At 35.0% G+C, this 27,139-nt stretch overlaps 1 protein-coding gene and 1 long non-coding RNA gene across 4 annotated transcripts; one reads left to right on the forward strand and one right to left on the reverse strand.

Annotated features, from left to right (window-relative positions):
• Positions 1-217: 217 nt before the first annotated feature.
• Positions 218-4,487, reverse strand: LOC113347167. 3 transcript variants are annotated; one of them, XR_003358774.1, is made up of 8 exons: positions 3,872-4,487; positions 3,658-3,730; positions 2,801-2,939; positions 2,520-2,651; positions 2,162-2,225; positions 1,681-1,735; positions 1,397-1,516; positions 218-423 (listed from the first exon to the last, which is right to left on the reverse strand). It is a non-coding gene; the product is annotated as an uncharacterized LOC113347167 (long non-coding RNA). The 3 variants fall into 3 exon arrangements; XR_003358775.1 differs by having other exon boundaries at positions 1,681-2,058; XR_003358773.1 differs by lacking the exon at positions 1,681-1,735.
• A 9,679-nt stretch (positions 4,488-14,166) lies between these two features.
• LOC113353052 (peroxidase 27-like) lies at positions 14,167-15,758 on the forward strand. The gene is made up of 4 exons (XM_026596773.1): positions 14,167-14,434; positions 14,568-14,756; positions 14,858-15,023; positions 15,167-15,758. The coding sequence occupies exons 1-4, from the start codon at positions 14,225-14,227 to the stop codon at positions 15,571-15,573; spliced, it is 972 nt and encodes a 323-aa protein (XP_026452558.1). The 5' UTR covers positions 14,167-14,224; the 3' UTR covers positions 15,574-15,758.
• The last annotated feature ends 11,381 nt before the right edge of the window (positions 15,759-27,139 follow it).

Raw genomic sequence — 27,139 nt, forward strand, 5'->3', positions numbered from 1 at the left:
AACGGTCAAGAAATAATGACCGACTTCAGTCTACCATTGATATAAATCTTTAAAAAAAAAAAAGATTCAGATTGGCTGACTAAATCTGAAATCAAACACAAATGAAACTCAAATGAAAACTAAATTAGAATTCAAATGAGACTCAAATGAAAACCAAATTAGAATTCAAATGAAGCTCAAATGAAAACCAAATTCAAATCAAACTTTCACACCATCATTCGATTTAACATTCATTGATTTATTGGTTTCAAATTACACAAAGGATTAAAATCTGGAGTTCTGACCAGTGTAATCTTACAAGAAAAGTAATTAAGTTCTAGGATTCGGTTGCAAAACGATGAACTGAAAAACTAGTACACAGCAAAATGTAAACTCTGATGATGATGATGAAGAACTTATTCCTACTTCATAATGCGGGTGTACCTGCACAGCAAAAGTCATCATCTGATTAATGTGGGGAGAGGTCACAATACTCAAGAAAATGCTTATAAAAAAAGATACAGAATGGGTTATACATGGAATCCTAATGTAATAACGGTAACAGGTATTGCAGGTAAGATTGCAGACCCCAAGATGAATAACCAAAAGAACTCAACAGTTTTGTTCTTCCTACTGATAAACCAGTTGCTATTAGCGCACTGATTGAGAAAAGCATGAGCAAACAAAGAAACCTATTTTTTGAATCAATGGCTTTAAATGGGAAGAACCCTATTACAATCCCAACTAGAAGAGGAAACAAAGCATGAGCTACAACAAAATTCATCCATGGAAACCACTGAATCATTATAGAACTGCTACCAGAAACACAAGCAACAATCAAAGAAAAACTCAGGGAGGATAAAAAGTGCAAAGTTGTGAAGACAAGTAATTAGTCATATCACAAATTCCTCATAGGTGATCAGTTAAGCATATATTGTTAGCATGTTTGGTTTCATCTTCACAATAAATACGACAAATGAACAAACTAATATATGAGAGAATGCAAAACAAACATGTCCCATATTAAACATTATAACCCTTCAAGAGGAAGTAAGATCTGTCAATATTCATCGAGTTTATGAGAGAAAAAAGCAACAGAATAAAAAAATAACAAATTGTAAAGCAAGTCGCAACGAGCATTAGGGGTTAGGCAACTATTTAGGCAACTAACAACTCTTTTCAACATGATTAGTAGCTTCCCTCAGTAAACCCATGTTTTCATTCATTACCATATATAAGGATAAGATCATGTTATTGGTTATTTGACTTCTACAAATACAAGCTCATTAGTTGTAACTGTGTACATGATAACGAGACAATGAGTTTGCTCTGCAATTTATGATGATATCCTATTTCAGGAAACATAATTGAATCCTCCCTTTCACACCATTAAGACGAAAATGAGATGGCAACATACCAAGGAATTGGCAAGTTACTGAAGTCTGGCCAACTTGGTATACCACACTTGTGCTCTCAGAAGTACTTGCATACCATTGGAATGCTATTTCCTTTTGGTACATGAACGCCAAATAACAATCTAAAAAAATAGTGATTGATTAGTAAGACCGATTAGCAAGACCACATTATTAAGTAAGAACATGATTATTGTATTTTACAGGTAGGTGACTTGCACTTAACTCTCTTAACATCCTCTAATATGAACATGCATTTGAATAAACGGAAAGAAATCTTTAATCGTACCTAGTCCTATACAAACAACTCCATGAACTTAAAATTCCATCCAGAATAGTTAACACTGCATTATATAAGTTATCACAATCCAATTTACAGATATATACTTCCAATAATATTTCCTAGTTCAGAGAAACTTTTAAACAATTTCGATCAAAGTTGGCAAAGAAAAATAATCGCAAATGTTTAATTGATGAGCTAGGGGATTAGAGTGGGGAGTTTGTCATGCAGGAAAAATAAATAAAATAAAGTGGTCTTGAACTGTATCATTTCTTAGATGCCACTGAATGGTTTTGAGTCATATCATGCCTTACGAAGCGATCTTGCTTTCATAATAACTGGCACAACTACACTAGCAGCACACAAAAAATGCCCCAAGTAACTCGTCTGCATTCATTTCAAACATTTCTTTTAAGTCCTTAAACAGACTAAGCGGGAAACAAGTAATCCTAAACCGACAAAGTTTAAAAGTTACGCAAAGAACACTCACCTGTTTCCGTCCGATTTAATATTGTTCGCCTCAGGTACCAAACTTGCCAGAAGTCTGGTGCATCCTAAATTATATAAACAGAACAGTTAGAGCAAAAAATAAATAAATAAAACAATGTAGTGCAAATGTTCACAAGAATAATACTGTCGTATTCCACAAAAATGTGGAAGACAACACGTGATATCGAACTACAGGACAATCCTTTACAAGGATAGGTTCGTTTAAGGAGCACATACTATATTATTACTCCCACCATTCTAACTTAAGAGAAAGCTTTACGTGTATTCTCTTTTTCATTTTCTTTTATTTATTTTAGTCCACATTAGTATTAGTAGATAACATGACAAGGAGACCATACCTCCAAACAAAGACCCACGCTGTTCAAGCTCTTTATAAAGTCACGACTTATATAGTGTTCAAGTGAGCGAATATAAAGCATATCCCTGATATGAAGTTGGTCCAGTCTCCCTTTCACAAGTTGGCTCAGTCCCTAAAAAAACAATAGTTCATCTCTAACAAGTTATTGACCACGAGACAAACATTCAATTTCGTTCATTTCAATATATAGAGTACAATTATTCGCATTTGACGCTAACAGAAAATTTTAAAAATGCTTTTAACTGAAGTGTTCTGACGTACCTTCGACCATAGCTATTCCTCGTTGGGCATCATTTGGTCATCTTGTGTGAACAAGATCCCAGGAAAACTTGTTGATGTTTTCATACTTAACCTCATATGGAGCATCATCTCCGGCCTTTGCAATATCTCTCTCACAATCCTGCGTATGCAGAGGGGAAGTTAGAATTTGACAAACAAACTTGGACCAGAGTCGACTTGATCAAACTACCTTCTACCAAAGAATATGTTTTCTCTATCTACTTTAAGGCACTTGTAAAAAGACAAGTTAGAAGCAGGAGAAACCTCACAAGGTCAGAGGTAGAATCAATATCCATTGTAAACTCATATTGTAAGAAAGAACAATACAACTCACCCGAAACAATATGAAAACCCTTGAACTTGGTATTCACTCGTGTGTGAAACTGTTAACCACCTTTATGTAACCCATTCAACATACTTCCTACTCGACATTCATCTTAGCAAGTCTTTGTAACAACTTCCTATGAATGATCACCTTAATTAAGCTTACTATTTCAAGCATAGCTACCAAGTTTTAGACTTGCTTGTAACAATCCTTTGCAATAAGAGAAATTAGCAAAGTATTTGCAAGAATTGTCATAGATACTCCCACTAAAAGTACCCCAATAATTCGAAACAGTTGGTTAATATATTGTTATCTCCTAAAATTGATTTATCAATCCATGATTACTAATCTGAACCTGATCAAATTTGACAGTTCCTACGAACAAATACAACATGGGCATCTTAATTTCGCAAGAAAACATTAATTTTGCAGAATTTTCCACTTTCATTCCAGATAAATCATAACTTTTAGCTAACTAATTACAAAATTCAAAATCAGAATGAATGAAAATCACCTGTCTGAAGATGGCATCAGAACTGAGAGGGCTTTCTTTAACTCTTATATGAGCTGGAGCTGGAGCTGATGCCCTGTACATACACAAACAATCAAATTAAACACAATCTAATCAACTAACAACTACAATTAATACAAACTAATAAGTTTCAAACTTTATGATTATCTATTGTAAAATCAATAAAACCCTAGATTCAAATGAAAAGGGCGTTCACCTTTTCAGAGACAACTTCAACATCAAACCCAAATCTGCAAACAACAAAATCCCCAATTATTCGTGATGTTAAATGAAAACTAGGGTTAAAATTTTCACAAAAGATTTAACAAGAAGTGATACTCAGCATCACCGATAATTTCACAATGATTTATTTTACTCTTCACTAATGGTTTCTGTTACAATGGATTGATAGTGGTGACAGAAACTGAAAAAATTAGGTTTGTAACTTTTGATTTTCGAGAGAGAAAGTTAGGGATTTCCGATTGCGATAATAAAAATCCGAAATAGGGTTTTCTGATTGTGAAGAAAAGGGGATCTGGGTCTCTTGTGAAGGAATTTTTTTCAAGAAGAAGAAGATGTAGACTGTAGCAGCAGGAACACCAACTTTTTTTAAAGAGACAGATAAAGCAGATATATAAATAGAAGAGGGTTGTTTGATTTATCAAGAATCAATCTCTGATAGAGATCATCCGATCTATAGGTTCATGAGAAGATCGATTAGGATTTAGGAGAGATGAAGAAGGTTCACGAGAAAGAAAATAGTTTTTCTTTCAGGTGGTTCCGAGAGAGGAGTAATAATAGAGAGATGGGAAGATAAGGATAATGGGAGAATGGATGCCTAGAAAATTGAACCATAGATAAAACTAGGGCCATCGGTCATATAGTGGGTTGCTATAGTCAAGGCTAAAATGGGAATTAATAACGCTCTGCGTATTTTTTCCAAATCTAGGACCGTCTTGACTGGTTCACGGTCAATTGACCGCCAATGAGGCTCGGGGATGTAGGTCAATAAAACCTCATTCTCCACTAGTGTTGGGAGATGGACCTACATTAATTTGTGAGGTAGTTGTACAATAGTTTTTCAAGGAATACTGAGAATGTTTTTCAGGGAACAAATTGTACGAAAAATAAGTCTATACTGAAATGTTAGGAAGTTTTGGTGTGGTATTTAAATGTATTTCCATCTTTGATTATAGTTTAGTTATTCCTATACTGCAGGTTCCAAATAGATTTGAACAAAGGAGATATTAAATGAATTACTCGTATGAAGGTCTGCAGAACTTTGTGGTATTGATGTGTATATTGGTTCGTATATTTATTTTAAATGAAAGTTGTTTTGGGTTGGGTTGTTGTTATGATTTGGTGGAGCGATATGGTCACTATCACATAGTTACATTTTGAATTTGTCTACATTGCCAACAACTGTTTTGTGGTTAGTATAAGATGTCTCTGTAATGATTTTTTTTTTAAAAAAATTAGGATCTGAATGATGGATGTGGAGTTTCAAAATTATAAATTACTTTCCTTAGTTCTAGAATGCGTTAATGATCTGATTTGGATGAAAATTATCTATTCTCTATGTATGATTTTGATACATACATTTGCTTGATCACCGGCTCGGCTTGGTTTGAGCCGTATAGGTTTTTCAGTGCTAAACAATGTCACCTCATGAAAACTAACAGTCGTTGGATGAATAGATATGGATAGTCATGGAGTTTTGTCTAAACCATGGGTCAAAAGCATGAGTCCCACGATCAGGACCCTTGAACCATACGATAATTCTAACCTGAGTGTATTTGGATGGTAATAAACCTCTGTTAAGTTGATTGTTCTATCGGGTTTAGCTACAAATGGCGAGGACGGGTACCAAGAGTGGGGCGGAATGGCATGAAAAGCACATGCTGATTAGGTTGACTTTACCATTGTTTTTAACAAGACTGGGATCTTTCTAACAACAAAATTAATGAGAGGTGGACTGGGTTGCACAGACGCGGACGCGTAGACGCGGATGCGACACGACGCTGACGCGGACACTACAAAACTCTCAAAAAGCTAGGACGCGGAGACGTATATATATATATATATATATATTATTTATATATATAATCATGTATTTATACAACAAAGTCAAGTATTTCGATCCTAAAAATTAGAAAATGATGCTACATGTGTATAAATTTCAAAACAAAAGAAGATATCGTTTGTTTATACACGTCTAAGGTCAAACAATCAGTCACTATTAAACACATGGGACAATCAAAATGCATTCTTAGAACAACATATGCCCAACTAAGGGTATACGTGATGTCATTTCCAATTACAAAACCCTAATAAAGACCTAAATTATTGATCTAAATGTTTGTCTTTCTTCATTTTGGTTAATAATTGTAAAAATAAAGGAAGAAGTTTAAATGAAAATGAAAAAAAAAATGCGTCGGACACGCGTCATCGGTACGTCGGACACGGCTCAAGAAATGGAGCGTCCGTGCAACCCAGGAGGTGGACAACAGGTGCAACTCCGTAAGATTAATGCTTCGAAAAAAAACACCTAAAAAAAAAATCTGTAAGACTGTATATGTAGATGTCGCTTTTGTTGGGATACAGGTTCTGCTTGATTTCACTTTTGTTGGGATCCATATTAAATGTGTTTTGGTTCAGTTTTTAGGACGGTGAATAGATTTTGTGTCCATAGCAAAAGGTTGGTTCAGAATTGGAAGTATATTGATGATTGATCTGTTTGATATTTCATCATTTACATTTTACACGCATTTTGATTTGTGTGTTATATATATTTGTCCAGCGCATTGCAGTTAGGCATAGGATATTATTAATTGTAAAATGTTCATATGTTCATCATCTATGGACAATGGCCCAAATTTAAATTTACACTCGCATCTTATTAAAATAAGAACACTCGCGGTATCCTCAAAAACAGTAAACACAAAATATAACATAATTCCTACACATGATAAACCTTACATAAACATTCCATGGAAAATATTTTTGATTCCTCTAAATACGGAGGCTAGCAATTAATTCATAGATCTTTATTTTCCTAGCCATCTCAAAGGAATGAAAAGTCTGAAATCGATTTTTCTTATTGGTCCTGGGTGAGCCGAAAACACTTAAAAGTACCAAAGCACGTGCCGTTATGGCACGGGTCATATCCTAGTAATAATATAAGGATGAACATACTCAATAAATATGCACAATTATTATTGGCTTAGCTAGTGAATTGAAATTCAGAAAAACGATACAGAAAATGGGTCATTTGTCCAAATATTTTTAACACATGCTTCTAAATGGACGAGTAAAAATTATTATTGGTAAAATGGACATCAAAAGAATAGCAACAATGAAACTGAATTTATCTTGGCTTAAACTTAAAAAAGAGTGAGGATGAAACTGGATGCATCCTGATGTAAATTAAAAATAAAAAAAAAATATTTGAAAATGGGTATGATGAAACTGTTTACATCCTGGCTATTTTTACATTCTCGTCCATTTAAACAGTATCAAATCTTACGTGTCTTTCCAACCGATAGAGCTTGACATAAAAGGAGATTGGGAGTATGACCAATATGGACCATATGGTTATGATCACAAGTAGACCGGTGAGCCCTAGGATTCAGTCAAACGAAGGTATGGGGACAACAATCACCAAAGCGATCAATAAAAGTGAAGATCCAGCAACGCCTTTGACCAAGTATTTGAGATTGTTATTCATGTGTGATGCCATCTTTGTGGTGAGAAGATGCTTGGGCATGCTCAAGGTGACTTCGGCTTTCACCCAGGGCCCAAACATCTTCCCACCCAAAAGGTCCAACATGGTGTACAAGATAGTCACAGTCCCAAATACGATAAAGGAAGGCTATAAACAATTTTTGTCAATTAGACTAAATACAATCTGTACTTATGCGAAATGAACGAGATCTTCCTTAAGTCTCTTAACCACACACTTGGTACCGCGATTAAAATGGCTAAACTTGTTAGCAGAGACATCCTTAACATATACATGACTTAGGGAGAATATAAATTATGACATTTTTTATCTATACGGATATAATTCAGACACGAATAAAAAACTAACAACTAATAAAAAATTTCAAAACTTCCAATATAATTATAAAAATAAAAATTAAATCGTGGTTCCAAGTAAGAAACTCAACAAAACGAAAAGAAAAAAAATGATACAATTAGAAGATATGTGAAGTATTTTACATTTTGAAATGAAAAAGTATCGTATATATGGATAAATTATATATTTTGTATTTTAAATATATAAAAGTATCACATAAATCACATTTGAGAAACACTAAATTTTCAAAGACTTATATTATGTGAGATGTTTGTTACGTTACCCATTAAAATTGTTTATCGTTATAATACGAAAAACCTAAGACAATACTAGTATTAGTACCAAAAACCTAAAGAAAAATAGTAAAAGTAATATTTTCTCGTGTTAACTGAAATGACAAGGATACCAAGTACACCATAATCTTTTCAATATCAACTTATAAGTTCGATACCTTGCGTGATCTAATATAGACAGACTGTCAAGAAGATAACAACCACAATATGTATACTTGATATATAGTATAAATTCGAAAGCGAACCTTAAACTATAGGAATCAACCAATGTGTTTGGGATTAATGCATAGTGTATTTAATTTTAGTTATTAACTAAGACAATAATTATAATTACGGAAAGTAAAAATAAAGACACAACAAGATTTTGCTAACGAGAAAACAGCGAATGTAGAAAACCGCGGGACCTAGTCCAGTTTTGAATACTCTCATAATTAGACGATATATAAATATCCCGACTTAATTATGAGATTATTCAAATCTGGACTAGGTCCCGGGGTTTTTCTGCATTTGCGATTTCCTCGTTAACAAAACTTTGGTGTCTATGTTATTTCTTTTTTCCGTATTATATTGTTTATCTTTATAATTGAAATATCACAGGTTGTACGTAAATCAATCAAAGTAGATAATTCATCATGGTTTGCTGGATACGACTTGATTGATTATTGCATATTGATTTTTGAGATCCTCCAAGTACTGTTACACCTAGTCAGGTTCACGGATTAAGTTCTGTCAACTTTATGATTATGAGAGAAAGAGATATAACTCTGAATATTTTTCCTTGATTGAGAATCATTAAGTTGAACTCTCGGAATTGTATTTATGTTTTGTCCATACAGGTTGCCCAAGAAAAAGTTAGTGGTGTATTTTGGTACCCCCACGTTTTCATCCTTTGCTTTCCAAAATCTGAATGTGGTCCAGGCTTTAGAAAAGCTGAGTTAAGTAATCTGGCTATGCCGGCCGGAAATGCTCGGTAATTAGTTAATAATATTGATTTCTTCTAAATTGGTTCTTAAATCCAGAATGTCTATGGCTTCTGTTGAGTGTTCTAGATGTTCTACTCATAATGAATCTGTGATGTATTTCCCTTCTTTTTCCTTTTGCTAGTCATGATTGGTTTTTGTCTCATTTTCACATACATACTTCACACTTTAATGATTAACCGTTTCTTGATTTGATTTCTTCCTTCTCATCGGCCCATGTCTTGCGTTCCTAAGGACTCTTGGTGTTTATTTGATGTTATCATGTGGTCTATTTGAAGTAGAAGGAATAACCTTATATTTAATGCTAAGAAAGAGAACCATGCTGCTATCATAAGTAGAGCCAAAGCCATGATAGTGACTAGAAAACATAACCCCCTTTTTAGATGAACCAAATGTAACACTGATGGTGGCTTTGATGACCTATCCTTCGCTAATGGTGCATGACATGTTATGAGAGACCATACAAAATAAAGCTCCTTTTTGTGCAGTTGGCATTTGAAGTTACTTCTCCATAAGGATCTGAGACTCCTGCTATCTGGGTAGTCTTAAAAGAAGTTGTGGAACTGAAACTTATGCATATAATTATTGAGAGTGATGTGAAGGATTTCATCGCCTTCAACATGGAAGTTTGATGGTGATCAAAGAAAGGATGCTCTTCTTAAGGACATTTCTTTCTTTTTTTTGTTCTAAACTCGTGGCTTGTAAATTTATTTTTCAATCACGTATTTGTAATGATGTAGCTCATATCTTGGCTCGGCGAGTTAGAGTTAACTTTTCCTTTATGTTCTGATATACTACTCAGGTTTGGTTGTTACCATTCGTTGAAGCAGATCAGTAGTCTTGCTAATGGTCTTCGTTTATAGAAAAAATTAAACTTACGAGTTGGTTTCAGGGCAACTAATTTTCTTCCGGCCCTAACCGGAATAGCCAAATTATCATGGTAACTGTTGGCCCTAATCGGAATAGCCAAATAGTCGAAGAGAAACTATTGCTAATTTTTTGGGGATGCTAGTTACCACTTTCCATGATCGGTATTTAGGTGTTAAAATATGCTAGGTGTCGTTCGGTATCACCATGTTGCTAATGTGGTTGGGAATATTAAGGAGCAACTTGCTGGTTGGAAAGGAATGATGCTTTCTTTTCAAGATATGGTGGTGCTGGTCAATTCAGTTGTAACAAGCTATTCTATTCATAATATGGCTGTTTACAAGTGGCCAAGGAAGTTTATTCATGAATGTGAAGTTGTCATTTGTAATTTCTTATGGTCTGGTGATTCGCAGGTGAGTATGTCTTTTCTTGTTGCTTATGACAAGGTTTGTGCTCCTTATGACGAAGGTGGTTTGGGTACTACTCAAATGAGGATAATGAACAAGGCTATGCTTGTGAAGTTGTGTTGGAGGATTTGTACTTCAAAAAAGGTTTGTGATAAATTCTTTACTCGGTCTGGTCATTTGGTTGGATACATTAAATCTTCTATTCTTCCTAGATTTCGTTGGGTGTATGATGAAGTTCAGTTCAATACAAGGGTGTTGATATGGGATGGAAGGTTAACATCCTTATATTTCGATCCATGCTAGGGGGACACTAGTGTTGCTGATGTGATTGGTGTGGATAATTTGGATATGACAGTAATGGTTGGTGATATGTTTTTGGATGGGGAATGGCACTTCACGGACATTGTTGTTCAAAACTTGCTGTCTACTGGAGTTGATATGGAGAGTTTACCTAGGCCGTTAGGAGGTGCTGATTATAAGGTGTGGAAGCCTGATCATAAAGGGAAGTTCACGGTTTGTTCATCTAAGGAATTGATTCGTAAGAAATTTCCGAAGCTGGAGGGGTTAAATTTTTTATGGAGACTTTCAATTCATCGATCTCTTGCTGCAAGGATTTGGAAGATATTAATGGGTGCTTGTGCGTATTTAGACAAGGTACGAAGTAAATTTAAATTTCAGGTGGTTAACAAATGTTACTTGTGTAACAGTGAAGAGGAAACGCTGGAGCATATTTTATGGTCTTGTTATTTTGCTAAGAGGGCGTGGCTCTGGATCTCTGAGATTTTTAGTCTCAACCCACACCAAATCTCTCAATTGCTTATAAACAGGCTAAGAGGAAGAGTCGCATGTTTAAGGATGTTTGGTTGCTTTCCATTCTTGTTATTCGTTCGGAGTTATGGATGACAAGAAATGGCTATGTTTATGGTAATCAAAAAGTCAGTTGGCAATTTTTTCACAAGAAGGTTTATAATCAGATCCATGAGTATTGGAGAAGATTGAAGGGTATATATTTAATAATCAAGATGATCTTAGGGTGTTATCTTTCTTTAGAGTGCATCTTAGGAGAGTTAAGTTGACGCAGCCAAAGGAGTGCTTTCGGATTCCTCTAAATCATGGCGAATTGATGCTATGTTGTGATGAAGCGTTGAGGGGAAGTCTGGGAAGAGTTGGTGCTGGTGCTAACGTTTTGGGAGCTATGAGTGTTGGATATGGTATTCAAACTAATTATTTAGACGAGTTTTTTTGTGTTATTGTGGGGTTGGAATGGGCTTTGAAGTTTAAAGTTGGAAATATATGTATTCGTACTGACTCTATAGGTGATGTTTTGGCATTTTCGGGTGATATTGATGTAGTTATGTGGTTTCTAAGGCAGAGATGGGTTGTTGTGAGGGCTAGATATAACACAATCCGTTTTGTGCATACTATAGATAAGCCAATTTTGCTGCAGACATGATGGCTAAGAGGGGTTGTCGTTTGAATGAGGGTGAAGGCATGAGTTATGATGGAAGACCTGGTTTTATTTCTACAATTAAATTACCTTATGTATCTTATTTTAGATTTGATTAATTTGTAAGTTTTTTGGGGTTCTCTGTCTCTTTTCTTCCAAATTATTTTTCCTATTTATTAATATAGTTTGGATTTACCAAAAAATAAAAAATCATTATTAATTTCTATAACATATGTGGGGGATTTTACATTTGTAAAAAACCTACTTACTCTATTACGGAGTGTTGTTGACTACAAATTCACAGCAGCCTTGGGAGTGAAAGACTATCTATGGAGCAGAAAGAGAAATTCCACCAAAGGATTCCACAAGGGAGATATAGTTTGATATAGTAGTATATCCCATATAAGTATATTACATGTTCGACGTAAATTATAGTAAATTATGCAGAGTAAGTTATATTGTTAGGTACAGCCAACTACCAAGTGGTCTGATGGTTGGCATGCTCCCTTTCACTGTGGAGATAGGGGTGTGAATCATGTAATTTCTGAAACCCGTTCCAATTTAAGGAGTTCCGATGTAGTCTAGGGATCATTAATCTAGGACATCAAAAAAAACAAAAACAAACTATTAGGTACATGTATTAAATTACTCTTTTTTCTTTTGAAGCATTATTAAATTTCTCATTATGCTAGTGCTACTGTTATGGCCGACTTGTTCTTACGTGATTATTGTCTTTTTGGTTTCTTTTTGCAGCTTTTGAATTAAAAAACGAAGATCCCACTGTCCAAGTTTGGATTAACTTGCAGAACTTAGTCCAAACTGACACCCTTGTTCATGCAACATAAGCGAGATGGCGCTTCCAGCTCGATGTTGATTTCAACCAACAATCCCTCCTTATATGTATTTTATTGATATTTCTATAAATATAAATTTAGGAGTTGCGAGGGATGTACCAAGTACCACCTGTTTTACGCAACGACGAACTGTGGAAGATGCACCATAATGATGTATTTCCAGTTCTCGAACACTGCTCAACTAGCAAAATGCACCACAATGATGCATTTTCGCTCTATGCCAGCATCCCATTTGCTTGATTGCATCGTAGTGGTGCTATTTCAATTCTTAGCCGACATGCCCTAAACGGGTAAGCACGAAAAGTGTGCAGCCCCACCGGCTGTATTCGACCAGAGTACATATCGTGGAGCTCCCCTTAATAGAGTGCGAGACAGCGTCTCGGAGAAATTTACCATGGTTTTGAAATTCAAAACTTAATTTAATTTTCCAAAATTTTCTACAGACGCGTCTCTGCCTATTAATGGATGATGACTTTTGAAAGCGTCTGTTGAAGATGAAAAAGACATCTCTAATAAGCACGATACCCTCTATAAATTGTGAGGGATTCTTCCCATTACTACACATCAAAATCTCTGTTTTCTTTCCTCTCTAAACATCATCAGAATCTCATACTGTGTGTTCTTGGTTGGGTCAAGGGAGTACAACTCTTAAATCCAACAACTTCATCGTATCCTAGAAGCATTATTTCATTGACCAATTGTGCTCACCAATTGTTTAGGAATGGTCGAAATATTTGTTGAAAAGAATCGCAAGGCTTTGAAATTTAGTGTTACAACATTCTTTTCTGTTATTTGTTTTCATCCTCGGGTACCCTATTTTCCAAACATTTTGCCTGTTGAGATTATTAGTCCCATATTGTTTGGGCAATCTAAGATTCCTGCGGTTTATAATCCTTAGGGCCTCTCCACTTGTTGGTTTTGCATTCGACCAAAGTCAGTTTTTCCGGTCCATTTTAGCTCTCCTAGTGAAAATGATTTAATTTATAGCCCTACAGTATACACCAGAGTCTAATGGACACGATTAGGACCAATCCTATTCTTGAAGCAATCTGATCGTCTTTTGATCATATATATCGCTCATAGAAGGAATGCCATTTGCACATATTTACTGTGGGTATTTTCTGTTGAAATTGTATCTGAAAGACAGCTTGTGCTTCGATTGACGATGATACACATTTAGGGCGATTATGCATACTCTTTATGGACGCAACAACCAACACATAAAGCGCCAAAGTAGCAGGTTATTACAAGTTGGTGTAACTGAAGAGTTCACATAGCAGCATCTAATATGTGTTAATGCCAACAACATCAATCACAAAAGTTTAACTTTTTAAGTCAACCATTTTCTTGTTAATATGGTAGTTTAATTGCATCATGTCATTATACAACTAATTATTGGTTGATTATTTAAAAATCAGTAACAGCTACAGATAATTGCTGAATTAGCCAGAGAACACGTAACAGCAGCCTTTGGCATTATGGCACAACTAGAAGACGAGGTTACATGTAATAATATACGTACAATTAAGGTCTCAGTATCTATATAAACATGTTCGACGGTGATCATCTGCACTACAACCATTTCCCTTTGCATTGCTTAGTTGAGAGTTTTAACTAACTCTTTAATAAAGGCATCAACTAATCATGTCTACTCTAAGGTTTCTCTCAATATTAGTTCTTGTTCTTGTTGCCTTAGACGCAACTAATGCTCAAGGTCTAAAATTGGGATTCTACAAAAAGACATGTCCTAATGCAGAATCCATAGTTCGTAAGACGACTGCTTCATTCGTTTCTCAAAATCCTACTCTCGCCGCTGCGTTATTGAGGATGAATTTCCATGATTGTTTCGTCAAGGTATCTATATGTTATTTATGGAATCGTTCAATACAAAATATTAGCGTATACTTGCTTTCCTGGTTAATTAGTTGTGAGTTAATTAGCAAGTATATATACTGAATGTATGCATGCATCTCTATATATACTGCAGGGATGCGATGGTTCAATTTTAATAAATTCTACAAGCAGCAACCAAGCCGAGAAATCTGCACCTCCTAATCTATCCGTTATCGGGTACGGTGTAATTGATGCTGCAAAGGCTGCAGTAGAACAAAAGTGCCCTGGAGTTGTTTCTTGTGCAGACATTCTATTATTGGCAGCTAGAGATGCAGTAGCCACGGTAAGTTATCCATTACAAATTGATTATTACTTTACTATTTAACAAATTGATCAATAAAAATGAGAGAAACAAAAATATGAAATTTCGGATTGATTTTTCAGATTAGGGGACCATACTGGAAGGTACCTACTGGTAGAAGAGACGGACTAGTATCGACCGCAGCAGATGCTTTGGCAAATCTACCCCCAGGAAGCGCCAACATCACCTCATTGAAGGCTGCATTTGCATCGAAGGGTTTGAGTTCAAAAGACCTTGCGGTCCTATCAGGTATACATACATGCATATCTGTCGATTTATATGTAAACCAAGCTAAACCATGCATTCATTTTACTTTGTTAGCAGCATCTAAGGAAGATTTAATTAGTCGGAAAATTAATCATTTTATCATGCATATGCATCTGTATTTACAGGTGCGCACACAATTGGTGTTTCCTTTTGCTCAGCGTTTACAAACAGGCTATACAATTTCACCGGTAAAGGAGATTCAGACCCAACATTGGACAGCGAGTATGTTACGAGATTGAAGAGCAAATGCAAGCCAAACGATGCAGTTCAGACAGCTGAGATGGATCCAGGGAGTTTCAAAACATTTGACTCAAGCTACTATTCGCTTGTTACTAAGAGAAGGGGATTGTTTGAATCAGACTCGGCTCTACTTAACGACGCAGTAACTAAGGCTTACGTCAAAAGCCAAGCAACAAAAAGAGGACCAACATTCTTCAAGGATTTTGCTAAATCTATGGAGAAAATGAATGCTATTGAAATTCTCACTGGTAATAATGGTGAAATCAGAACGCATTGTGCTTTTATCAACTAGTAATAGCCAGATTTGGAGTCTTGAAGACAGATAAAAGTTGAGATCTGAATAAGAGACAGAATCGCTGTCGTATGAGTAGTTTGCGTTGATGTATTCTATATTTTGAGTTTGTTTGTATTATCATGAGTATCAGTATGTATTTGTTTTCATTTTTATATGCAGCAACAATGTATTTGTTCAATGGATTTTGGACTGATGCTAGTGCTACTATCAATACTGGCGAGTACAATGTCAATATGAGTTCATAAAATTGGCCAAGTATGGGCTTAACCAGCTGTAGCGTTTTACCTACTTTCGAAAGAACGAAGCATGAGACAGTTCCATAAGTTCATTATCGACGGGTTTGAAGGAATATTATAAACCCAGCACCGTTTTCTTCTTTTTTTTTTTTGTGGGGGGGTGGGGGGGGGGGGGGGGGGGGGGGGTGGGGGGGGGAGAGAGTAGGCAGCAGGCGACGCGTATGGCTGTTTGGTATAGCTACCATGCAAAGCGAATACTTCAAAATAGTATTTGTATGGCGGACGTATCTCATTAGTACATCTAAAGACTTAAAGGCCTAGACAAATAAAACTCCCACGTTAAATGATGAGGAAATTCTCGTTTCCTATTCGTCGAAACAAGTCTTTTTTGAGTTTTGTGAAACGAGAGATTTGGCGAGAACACTTGACAACGTATAATTGGTTTAAAAAATAGGAAAAAGAAAAAGAAACCAAATTATATTTGGAATCGAAACGTGAAAAAGAATTTGAAACTCAAAAACGTGACTATGTTAGGAAACTAAATCTAGCTGAAAAGGGAAATCTAACAATGTATTCTCTTAAATAGGAACTACAACCGCTAGAGCTTCTCAACCAACAGAAGTAATACTTATTTATTTTTATTTTATTGGAAGCTTCAAGTTATTTTTCTTTCTGTCGAATTCAGTGCATGAATCAAGATAATAGATGTATTTTACATCTTAATACAACTGGTATTAGGGCTGAACATGGAACCAGACCAATAAGCAAGAAACCGAACCAAACCATTTAGATTTGGATTGGTTTGGTAAAAAAAGTTGAAAAACCGACATTACTGGTTTGGTTTTGGTTTGACCTGAAAACCGAACCAAAAACCATTGGGGAACCGATTAATTTTTAAACTTAGTTTCTACCGTCGATTTAAAAGTATTAGATTCTACCCATTGATTTAGAGGATAAATAGAAACCCTAAATCTAATATTTCATTATGATACTCTCCCTCTTTCTCTTTCTCCTTCTCTCAGCCGCTTCCCTTCTCCACCCCCAACTACAGCTGCTGCTACTCGACTTTTTTCTTCCCGTCTTCCTTCTTTTTTATTTGTCAATAACTAAATTAAGATATATTATATATCTTCTTTTGATCTCTAGAATTAGAGTAAGCTTTAACTATTCTTGATTTTTTTTTTGTCTGTATATTTGTGTAAACCAATACTATCGGCAACTACGATTTTTTTATCTGTAAATTTGTGTATTTTTTTTTGGTTTGACATAATTATTGGTTAACCAAAAACCACTGGGAAAAACCAAAACCAACTGGAACCATTTGGAAACCGAACCAATGGTTAATGGATTGGTTTGGTTTAGATTTTTAGAAACCAATAGTATTGGTTTCGGTTTTGGTTTGGCTAGAAACCGAACCAAAACCGACCATGAACAGCCCTAACTGGTATAGTATGTCAATGTTATAGCTTTGCCAGCCCACACAAACTTTGTAGAACACATCTCTTAAAACCCGAGATACTTTTTTTTTGAAATATCTTAGAACCCGAGATTAGCATTACATTTTTTTTTTACTTATCTACACAAGCCCGTTCCAGTGCTATATATAATAGCCATAATTAAAGTCTGTCGGCGTCCAACTCAAAACCAATTGATTATGAGTGGAGTGGCCCTTCCATATTATATTTTGAGTTTATTCAAGGGATATTAGCAATGTGGGACTACTATCCTTCACACGCCCCCTCACGTGCAGGGCTTCTCTCTATGGGCCCTAACACGTGCACCTACGTTGTGTGGGTGGTTGTTGGACCTACTCACACACGGACCTAGCTCTGATACCAAATTAGAACTACTAGGGTTTTAGGTTAGCTTAGAGAAAGAGAAGAACAGACTTTAAACAGAACTTTGTTATTGATTATAATTGTATAAATCGACTTACAAAGAGACTCGGCATATATATATACACTAGTTACTTGAACTTCAAGGCAATGTGTTTCCTAACTGATTATAGCTTTGTAATACAAGTAATACCAAAGATAGAAAACCCCTAATAAAGAAACTATTGTGTACAGCTTTTTGGGTCACGTTGGAGATGTACTGAGTGTTGTGTTAACAGCTATCGTCTCAGCAACAATTAGTCTGGGTGGCAACCTAAACGAACTCAGTAACTTCGGGAATTTACAATACGTTTTTAGCAATAAGATCTCACAATCTTATGATCAATGTAGTCAATATCGGATTTCGGTGAATATCGATCGAGTACCGAGACATGATATTTCGGTGAGTACCTGTAAAATATTGGACAATACCGGAAATATCGACATTTCGGTGAAACACCGAAACCGATATTATCGGCGGTATCTCGGCCATCTCGGACGAGATTAACTACATTGCTTATGATTAAAGTTACTCTTATAGTCTGGATAGCAAGTACTTGGGCATTCGTTTTCTTATGAGTAGATAAAAACATAAGATTGTAAAAGTATCGAACATATCTATAAACTCCTTTGGGGTTGGAAGAAAAACGTTACATTTTTCAGGCGGCCAAAAAAACTCAACTCCGTTCAGTTTTGGAACAATTAATTAATATGTACCATGTGCGAACTCCGAGAATACCTACAACAACTATTCAGAAAAATTATGGGAAGTGAAGGTTTTGATAAGCATTCCCATCGTCAGAATCCTTTTTTTTTTTCTTGAAACGGCCATAAGAGGGTTTTGTGCACAAGAAATAAGGCTACTAGATAACAATCCAAACAATGAAATAACACCCCACGAAAAGAATCTCTGCAAATAAATTGTCTTCCCTTACAGAATAATAATCCACCAACTATTTCCATGTTAGTCAATCCTGATACTATAACATTGCCGTCGTATACCATTGTTGCAAGTAATATATGCAACCTATAGGGATGTTTGTGATCGGTATATTATGGTTGACACCCATATCGCTGGGTCCAAACAACTCCGAAGTCGCAGACACTGCAGCAGCAAAAATGATTAAGGAGCTCAACCCAATCAAGGATGTAGCAGCATCCAGTGCCCTCTCATTACTAGATGCACAGAGTAAAAAGAATGCAATTGGAGTAGGTGATAATGTAATTGCCAACTACCCCGTCCTTGCGAAATGGAGCTTCTCGAGCAAGAAGTCTGGGGCAACAGAGAGCAACTCACCGAAGGTGCATGCCGGCTAAAGCACAATGGGCTCGGTAGTTCTGGAAACAAACCCACGGACAAGGGACTGTGAAACTGAAACTTGGCCTAGATTATTACTGTAAACCAGCCAATTGTCCAGGCAACATATTATCACCAAAAAGGCAAAAATCAAATTTGCTCTGGCAGAGTGTTCTTCTCCCGGAACCAGCAGCCGATTCTTCGGTCACCTTGCTTTTCATAGTGGGAAAAAAACAGTTTAGTCCAAAAACGCGTGAAAATGTATGGATTAGTCCGTCCCTAGTTAACTAGATACAATTTAGTCCAAAAGTTATTTAAAATATGGAAAATACACATATAACCTTACTGATTTACTATTTAGTCCAAATATTTACGGTTTAATCCAAAATAACTCATGATGATGTCAGCAATTTTAAATAATATTTAAAAAAAAAACAATTTATCTATCAAACCGTTTGTCCAAAATTCGCAAACCTTATATATTCATAAAGCTCTTTCCGAGAGCTACAAAAAGAGTACCAATATGACTATATAATTCTCATATTTTAAAAATCTTAATTTCCACTTGTATACAAACATATACACGTTTAGAAAAATCCAGAAAATCTTATGAGAAGACAAGGTGCACCAGTTTGTACACCACATACAACTTGTTGTGCGCCTCCTCGTGTTGAACTAGTTTCATTACAACTACAGACTAATTGTATTTCAATAAAAGTGACCTGCAGTTTCAAACACGACGAATGCATTATCCAACCAATTCATTGGAATGCAATTTAATGTATTACAAAACCATTACTAACTAGTCCTTCGACCCATAACTCCAAAAAGATTATGAATACGAGCACAATCTCTGCTAATATAATTGAACCAATTGATAATGTAAGGTAAATAGAATAATGTAGAATCAAACCTCAGTAACTCGATAGAATGGTTTGATGATCGAGAACGGTCAAACTGGTCATGCATCATTGCAATCTCAAGATGATAATCACGTGGCTCTGCGATATGAGGATGCTAAATTGATGGTGTAGCTACGCAATCTCCGAATGGATGGATTGACAATATTTTTGTTACTGTGTCATTCTTCATATTCCCTAAATCAAAACCTAGAAATGAATATATCAGGATCACATCATCTCTAAAGATCTATCAAGGCAAACTTCAGCAGAAATTTGCACTCTATTAGATTCATCAAACTTCTACTAGCCAGCCGGGATGGAAACTATGATAAGAACACTAGAGCTGATGAATTAACAGTCGTCTAACATCAATCATTCGGTTTATAAAAAAGACCTCCACAAAGTTAAGCATCAAAAGCATAACACGGAGTACAGTAAAAGTGGCCCAAACATGGCTTGCATCTAAATATTAAGCTATGCATACTAACCCAAAAATCCAATTCAAATTACGATGTCATTATCTTGTTCGAGAACGGGCCTCTTCAAAATCCGTTTAGTCATGGTTGTTAAAAACCATTCATTAAATAATCAACAGGTGCACATTAACGATCAACAAGGTGTACAAACTACGTACACATTAGGAATCAACATGTGTACAATTATGTACACATTAAGTATTCAATATTAAAAGGCCTCCCTGGAGAAAACTTAATTAAACCATTATGGTTTCAATAGAAACTTGAAGCGAAAAGGCTACGACTAAGACTGTTACAAAAAGTTTAACTGTTTCGAAAACTAGTGTACTAAAAAGTACATTGCCTAGAACTGGGATAGTAAAAATTACACTGTGTACAACTGGTGCACAAATAAGTACACCTCCTACAATCGGGAGAATAAAAGAAACGCACATAAGAATTCTACCAGATTATCTTCACAGATTTTACAAGGAGTAAATGGTTAGAGAGGCTACATGTGAAGAATTTACCTTACCAACTTTACTATTGTGAGATGCAACTCGTTTTGCTATTGCCGATATTGTTACTTATTGAAAAAAATGTAAGAAATCATGACAAGCCAAGATGGAATGAAAGAAAACAAAAGACAAATAAAATAGATAAACAAGGGTAACGGGAAAAATAGCAGTGAGCATAAAATAGATTTTGCACACCGACCATTGAAAATAGATTTTATACTACCAGTGACTCTACGTAGCTTCAACTACTGAAAAGATATCCTGAAATTTTTTTATTAATGATGCCAAAAAACCTATGATAATGATGCCGAAAAATCTCCAGAAAAGATATCCATAAAAAAAAAATTTGTTATAGACATGGAACATAAGACCTAGATATGAAACAAAAGTTAAAAGTGGAAGTGAGTCCATTGTTGAAATTTTATTCATCTTCTATGAGTCTCTTAGATATGATCCGCATGATCTTCAACCTGAAAAATAAAATATTAGCCGTCAAATTAGTTGGTTTAAAGAAAAACATATAAACAAAAAACACTAAATTGCAAAGATATGCCCAACTTCAAAAACAATAAAATGTGCACAACTATGTGCACCATATTAACAACTATGTATCTAAATATGTACATATTAATAATTACATCACTACTGTTACCACAATTGCTACATGAAAATCAAAATATAATGATATAGAAAATATCTCTAAAAGAGCTAAAAATAAGAAAATAAGAAAATCAAAAGTTATTAGTGTGTACAGCCACGTAAACATTACCAATAAACAGGTGTACAACTATGTACACATTAAAAATCCACATGTGTACAATTATGTACACATTTAAATCAACGTATGTACAATTATACACACATTTGAATTACTTTTGTTCCGCTTGTTATACTATTTGAACTTTGCAATACTGCGATTAACTACTCAGATAGTTTCAAAATTGTATTTCACTAAGTATTTTTCTTTGCAAGAGCTCCATGATCTGGAATCAAGATAATCTAAAATAACTAATGGGAGTCTAATGGAATCTTTCTCATAATGCGAGTCTAAACTAACTAATGGGAGTCTAAAAGATCGATCCTACCATTATTACTATCTTTTTTAGTGATCCAATCATCAAGTTGGCTTGGTTGAATACATTTCTCAACACCAGCGAATTAGAAGGAATCAATAAATAGTTTCAATTGACACTCATATGGTATAAAAGCATTATACATAGGAAATCCCATTAGAAGAAACCAGTGCTGCATAAACCAATCTCATTCATTTTAATTTCTTCAAGATTGACAATAATAATGACCCTATGAAAGGTTCAGTAGCCCAAACAAAAAGATTTAAACCAAAACCAGTTAAATGTGGAGCCGCGACAAAAAATCACATATTCCCTTATGTGATTAAATCACAATAATTCATGTGACCTAGATATCATAATAATTTAATTCATTTGAAACACACTTAAATTAGCTAGAAGTGACCTTGAATCGGTTCCCGCATATACTTAATTATTTTTTAGTCGCATTTTCCGCTGGTACCACAACTTTCTTCTTCTCCATTCTAATGAATACAAAAAAACTACAAAAAAATTAGAACTTAATACTGCACATGTCTTTTAAAAATCTACAGAACCAAAGAAAAAATCATCTAAAGATAAACTAAGAGCTTTCTCACTCAAAATTAAATTAATTTATATGATAATAACTAACCCTAATTTAAAGAAACTAATAGAAATCCCATAACTAAATTTAGTGATTCAACTAATCGGTAAAACACAAATACTTACAACAATTAAGAGTTGTATGCTTATATACTGGGAAAGTAGCTTTATTAGTAGCTTCCTTGGATTACTTTTGCATGGAATTCTTAAAAGAATTTTGGAATTCCTTCGTATTTGATTCAGAAAGAATCCAATTTGTGCATCATCTTCGTCACATAATGATGATGATTTGCTCTTCATCGCCTTTGAAAAGACTGAATCAATTAGAAAATCCTAGTTTTGATGATCGAAACGACTGGGAGTAATTTTTTCGGCGGATAAGAAAGTAGATCGTGGGAATAAGGAGAGAGACGAGCTAGGCATCGATACATGCAAAGTAGATTATATAGAAGGGTCAATTTAGTCATCAATAAAATTCAGTTTGGAGTGAATCGTCAAGATTTGGACTAACCCGTTCATCATTTGGTAAATAAGGACTAACCAGTACTAGGCCTGGAAGGGTATGACTAGCCTGTCTAAAGCCCAACTACTTTGGGACTAAACGTCAATTTCTACTTTCATAGTACCATTCATGGAGTTACCCAGTAGAATTTTGATATATTAAATCATTTTTTTAATAACATATTTCCTATATTTTCTCCGCACTATAAAAATGCATCGACACGGGACGGAATGAAGCCCCGCGCACACCACATTAAAAGTGCATCGTCAAGGGCGGAACAAAGACCCGTAGACAGCAAATTAAAAGAAAGAAATGTCTGGTGCGTAGCACGGGCACAAATCTAGTTTTACTAATGCATAGTACTTCAGTTGGAGTCGACCAAGGGGTGGTTATTGGTAGGGGTGTGCAACAGATGGGCGGTTGCGGATTAGGGGTCACCCGTTACCAAACCGTTAAATTTGCGGATTTGGAAAAATGAACCTTAACCGGCCCAATCACCCGCGGAATTGACCTCTGCGGATCAGCGGATAGTACGGTCCGGTTGCGGATTAACCGCAGATTTATTCAAAAAAAAAAAGAGCGAAAACAAATTTTCATCATTTTGTTTAGGTATTGAAATCAAAAATATGGTTTAGCGTAGGAAACGAGACAAAATTTAATTTCGTTTACAAATGAAGAAGTAGAAGAAAGTGGTTGTGTCGCAGTTGCAAAGGGGAGGCGGTACAGAAGGAGAAGAAGAAGTAGAATTAGGGATTAAGGATTTGGAATCTTGGATTGAAGACTTTTTATATTCATTTAACGGATATGATATAATGATGATGATAATGATGAGACTGTGGAAGAAAGAGTTTAGATTTTGATGATGGATGGAATTCCAATAGCCAACACGATCAAAATCAGCAAGGGATTCTCGTACCTGTAGTAGGTCACTACCAATTTCACAACGAATATGGATCAGTTAGAACTACTGGAATTTTTTATGCGACAATTTCATTGTTGAACAGCACCGTTGGGTCATCAGAAGATGGCCTGAGTTATGAAGGACTAATGGAATTACAAGAAAGAATTGGCATAGAATCTTGCGGATTTAGTAATTTTATTATATTACCATATCATCGTATGGTGCGGATTAATCCGCGGATTTACAAAACCAACCACAACCAAACCGCTAAACCTTGCGGATTTGAAAACTCACCCATATCCAGTCCATAGGATCTTGCGGATTGATTTTCACCCGCAATTTTGCAGACGGTTGCGGGTGAAATCCGCGCTTTCGGTTTTTCTGCACACCCCTAGTTATTGGAGCCACTACAATTATTAAGAAAAATATGTATATCCCATCAAAAAATATTGGATTAGCCCATTAGTAACTTGCAAGAATGTAGTCAATACAGATATTCACTAGTAATTACTCCCTCCGTCCTAGTTTACTTGTCAAAATTGAGTTTTTTTTAACAAAAGTGTACCAAAAAATTACTATATTTTCCACTAAAATTATCTAATTATCAAAAAAGAAATAAAACTAGGATACAAAAACTTGTATATTAAACAAGTGATTTGAAAGATTGATGGTGTATGTGGAATTAATTGGAATTTGTTTCAAGTTTTTGCAAAATCTTATTTTGGCAGGTAAACTAGGACGAAGGGAGTAGTAAAGTACCTGGTATCCAATCAGGATTTACGTTTTTTTTAATCAAAAAGAATCAAGATTTACGTAGAATCATTATCAACTCGAGGTATATTTAATAAAAAAAAATTATGTTGTTTAATTTATTTTATTTTTGAAGGAAGAGCGGGCGTTGAAGGGCGCCTAAATTTTATTTATTAGACTACCTCATTCGATGCGAGGTTCGAAGGAAAGATTATCTCATTCAAAGTGAGTTTTGAAGGATTACATAGAAGAGGTGGTAGATGGAATGATGGATATACCCTCCTGTTTGATCATGATACATTGTATATTTACACAACAAGCATGCAATGTGATTTACATTTTCTGACATTACATAAAACCAAATAACATGTAAGAGACTAACAGAAGACTTGATCCTATAAGTGAGAAATGTGATGCTCTAAAAGATATCTTGATAATTCCCTAAACCGGCTTGTTGACCATTGATTGATCCCCTCAATCACCACATCAGTAAGAATCAGACTTTTCTTCAATTTAATTTCCAAATCAATACCTTTGTCTCATCCATCAGAGAAGAAGTTGTATCAAAATCAGTCTGGTATTTGGAATTTTGTAACGGAATTTCCTGAATAATCTTCTACACGAATAACCAAATGATATTTCGTCCAACATAACATATTCTCTCTGTTTTTCCTTCCACTGATCAGGGTTGATGAGATTGTTAAGAAAATATTTGAAGAAAAAATCTGCTATAACAAATCCATATATTGATTATATCATAAAATCCCATTAGAAAGCCTGCAATAATAAATCGGTGTATAAGCGTAATGAAATAACACATGGCATGTAGTAGCCACTGATAAAATTTATTGCAATCAAACAAGAAAAGTATATATCTAAAACCTAAATATTGCAAGAATACAATTTTTTTCGTAAAAAGAGAAACTACATACTACTGTTTCCTAGATTTGTTCGGTTAATCTGACTGAAATCTCAAATCCAAAACCGTGTAAATCTAGATTAAACAGAAAAATTATGAAAGAAAGCTAATGAAGAAAAATTAGCATATTTAGATAAACGGTTATGAAGAGCGAGGAAAGAGAGGGAGAGAGTTTTTACACACAAATTTCATCTTAAGTATTCAACTCACCGAATTTTTTTATAAATCGTCAATGACCCATAATGTATAATGATAGTTATTGAGTTTTTACACATAAATCACTCTTTTACATATCTAACCTCAACGGCAGAGACTATGATATCTTCATGGATTTATAGTAAAAATCTAGACCTCCTTTGTTTTCTTGTATATACCACCACCGCCACCTTTTTATCTAACCTCAATTGCCATTTCATTGTTAACTCTGTACAACCAATATTATTCCATCATTTATATTTAACCTATGTTCTCACCACCAGATCAAGCAATCTATCATCAACATCAACATCAACATCTCTATCTATTATGGTTACCAACATTATCCCCGCTAGTACACTATTATCTTGTACTGTTAAAGTTTGCGGGCATCTAATTCAAAACCAATTGGCGATCAGTTGGATGCTCATATTCTAATATGGTATGAGAGCAGGCTATTTGTGTCGATTCATTTGACCGCACATTTACTCCGTGTCACTCAATTTATTGTCCACGTGTTAGACCTAACGAGGCTACACGTGAGAGGGCGTATTGAGATTATTAGTCCCACATTGTTTGTGGTATGTAAGATCCTGCGGTTTATAATACTAGGGCTACTCTACTCATTGCCAATAGGTTTTGAATTGTGTGTCCATATTCTAACACGTACCAACCACCAACACTTTTCTCATTGTGTTACTATTATAACCTGGTATAAACCAAACCAATTGTTGCCATTTTTGTTGTCTAATCTTAGTTTATATTACATAATAGTTCTTACTCAATTAAAAAAAATATTAATAAACCCATAGATTTTTATATGTCTCCGTAAAATAATTCATATTTGTCAAGTGACGAATCTATAATTATTCATGGATTTGTTCGGAATATGTTTGATTCGAGAAAATATTTACTAGTCAAATATCCAATAAAACCTAATTGCATACACCCCCGTGAAACATTTGTGAGCACAGGGTTCCCTGAGAAAATAAATAGGAATTTTAGGTTTAAGTAAAAGGATAAGGACAAAATGATGGGATTTTCATCAGTGAAGTTTTTATGTTGATAGTTCACGTCTAATTTGTATTTCTTCGCCAGTAAATTTAGAGGGACTTGTTTATCTGAGTGAAATAAAAATTAGAAACGAAGAAGACAGAATCTAAGTTGTAAATCAGAGTTAGTGAAACTCGAGGGATTTCTCATGATCAAGATTAGGACGCATTTCAACCCTCTTGTCAAATATCTATACTTTATACTTTTGTTGCTTCAAAATTGCATGTTTCAAATTTCCGTCTACATTTTGGTTATGCATTTTTTTTTACTTTGTTTTTCTTCTTTTTTCAATTTTAAGTTTTTTAC

This window comes from Papaver somniferum, chromosome 2, assembly GCF_003573695.1.
Source record: "Papaver somniferum cultivar HN1 chromosome 2, ASM357369v1, whole genome shotgun sequence".
Taxonomy (NCBI): domain Eukaryota; kingdom Viridiplantae; phylum Streptophyta; class Magnoliopsida; order Ranunculales; family Papaveraceae; genus Papaver; species Papaver somniferum.

What these genes read in the sequence shown, in the direction of transcription:
- LOC113353052 (XM_026596773.1), top strand. Translation starts at nt 14,225, where the DNA reads ATGTCTACTCTAAGGTTTCTCTCAATATTAGTTCTTGTTCTTGTTGCC. An exon ending in CTAGAGATGCAGTAGCCACG is followed by an intron (nt 14,757 to 14,857) that starts GTAAGTTATCCA and finishes TTGATTTTTCAG; the next exon opens with ATTAGGGGACCATACTGGAA. An exon ending in AGACCTTGCGGTCCTATCAG is followed by an intron (nt 15,024 to 15,166) that starts GTATACATACAT and finishes CTGTATTTACAG; the next exon opens with GTGCGCACACAATTGGTGTT.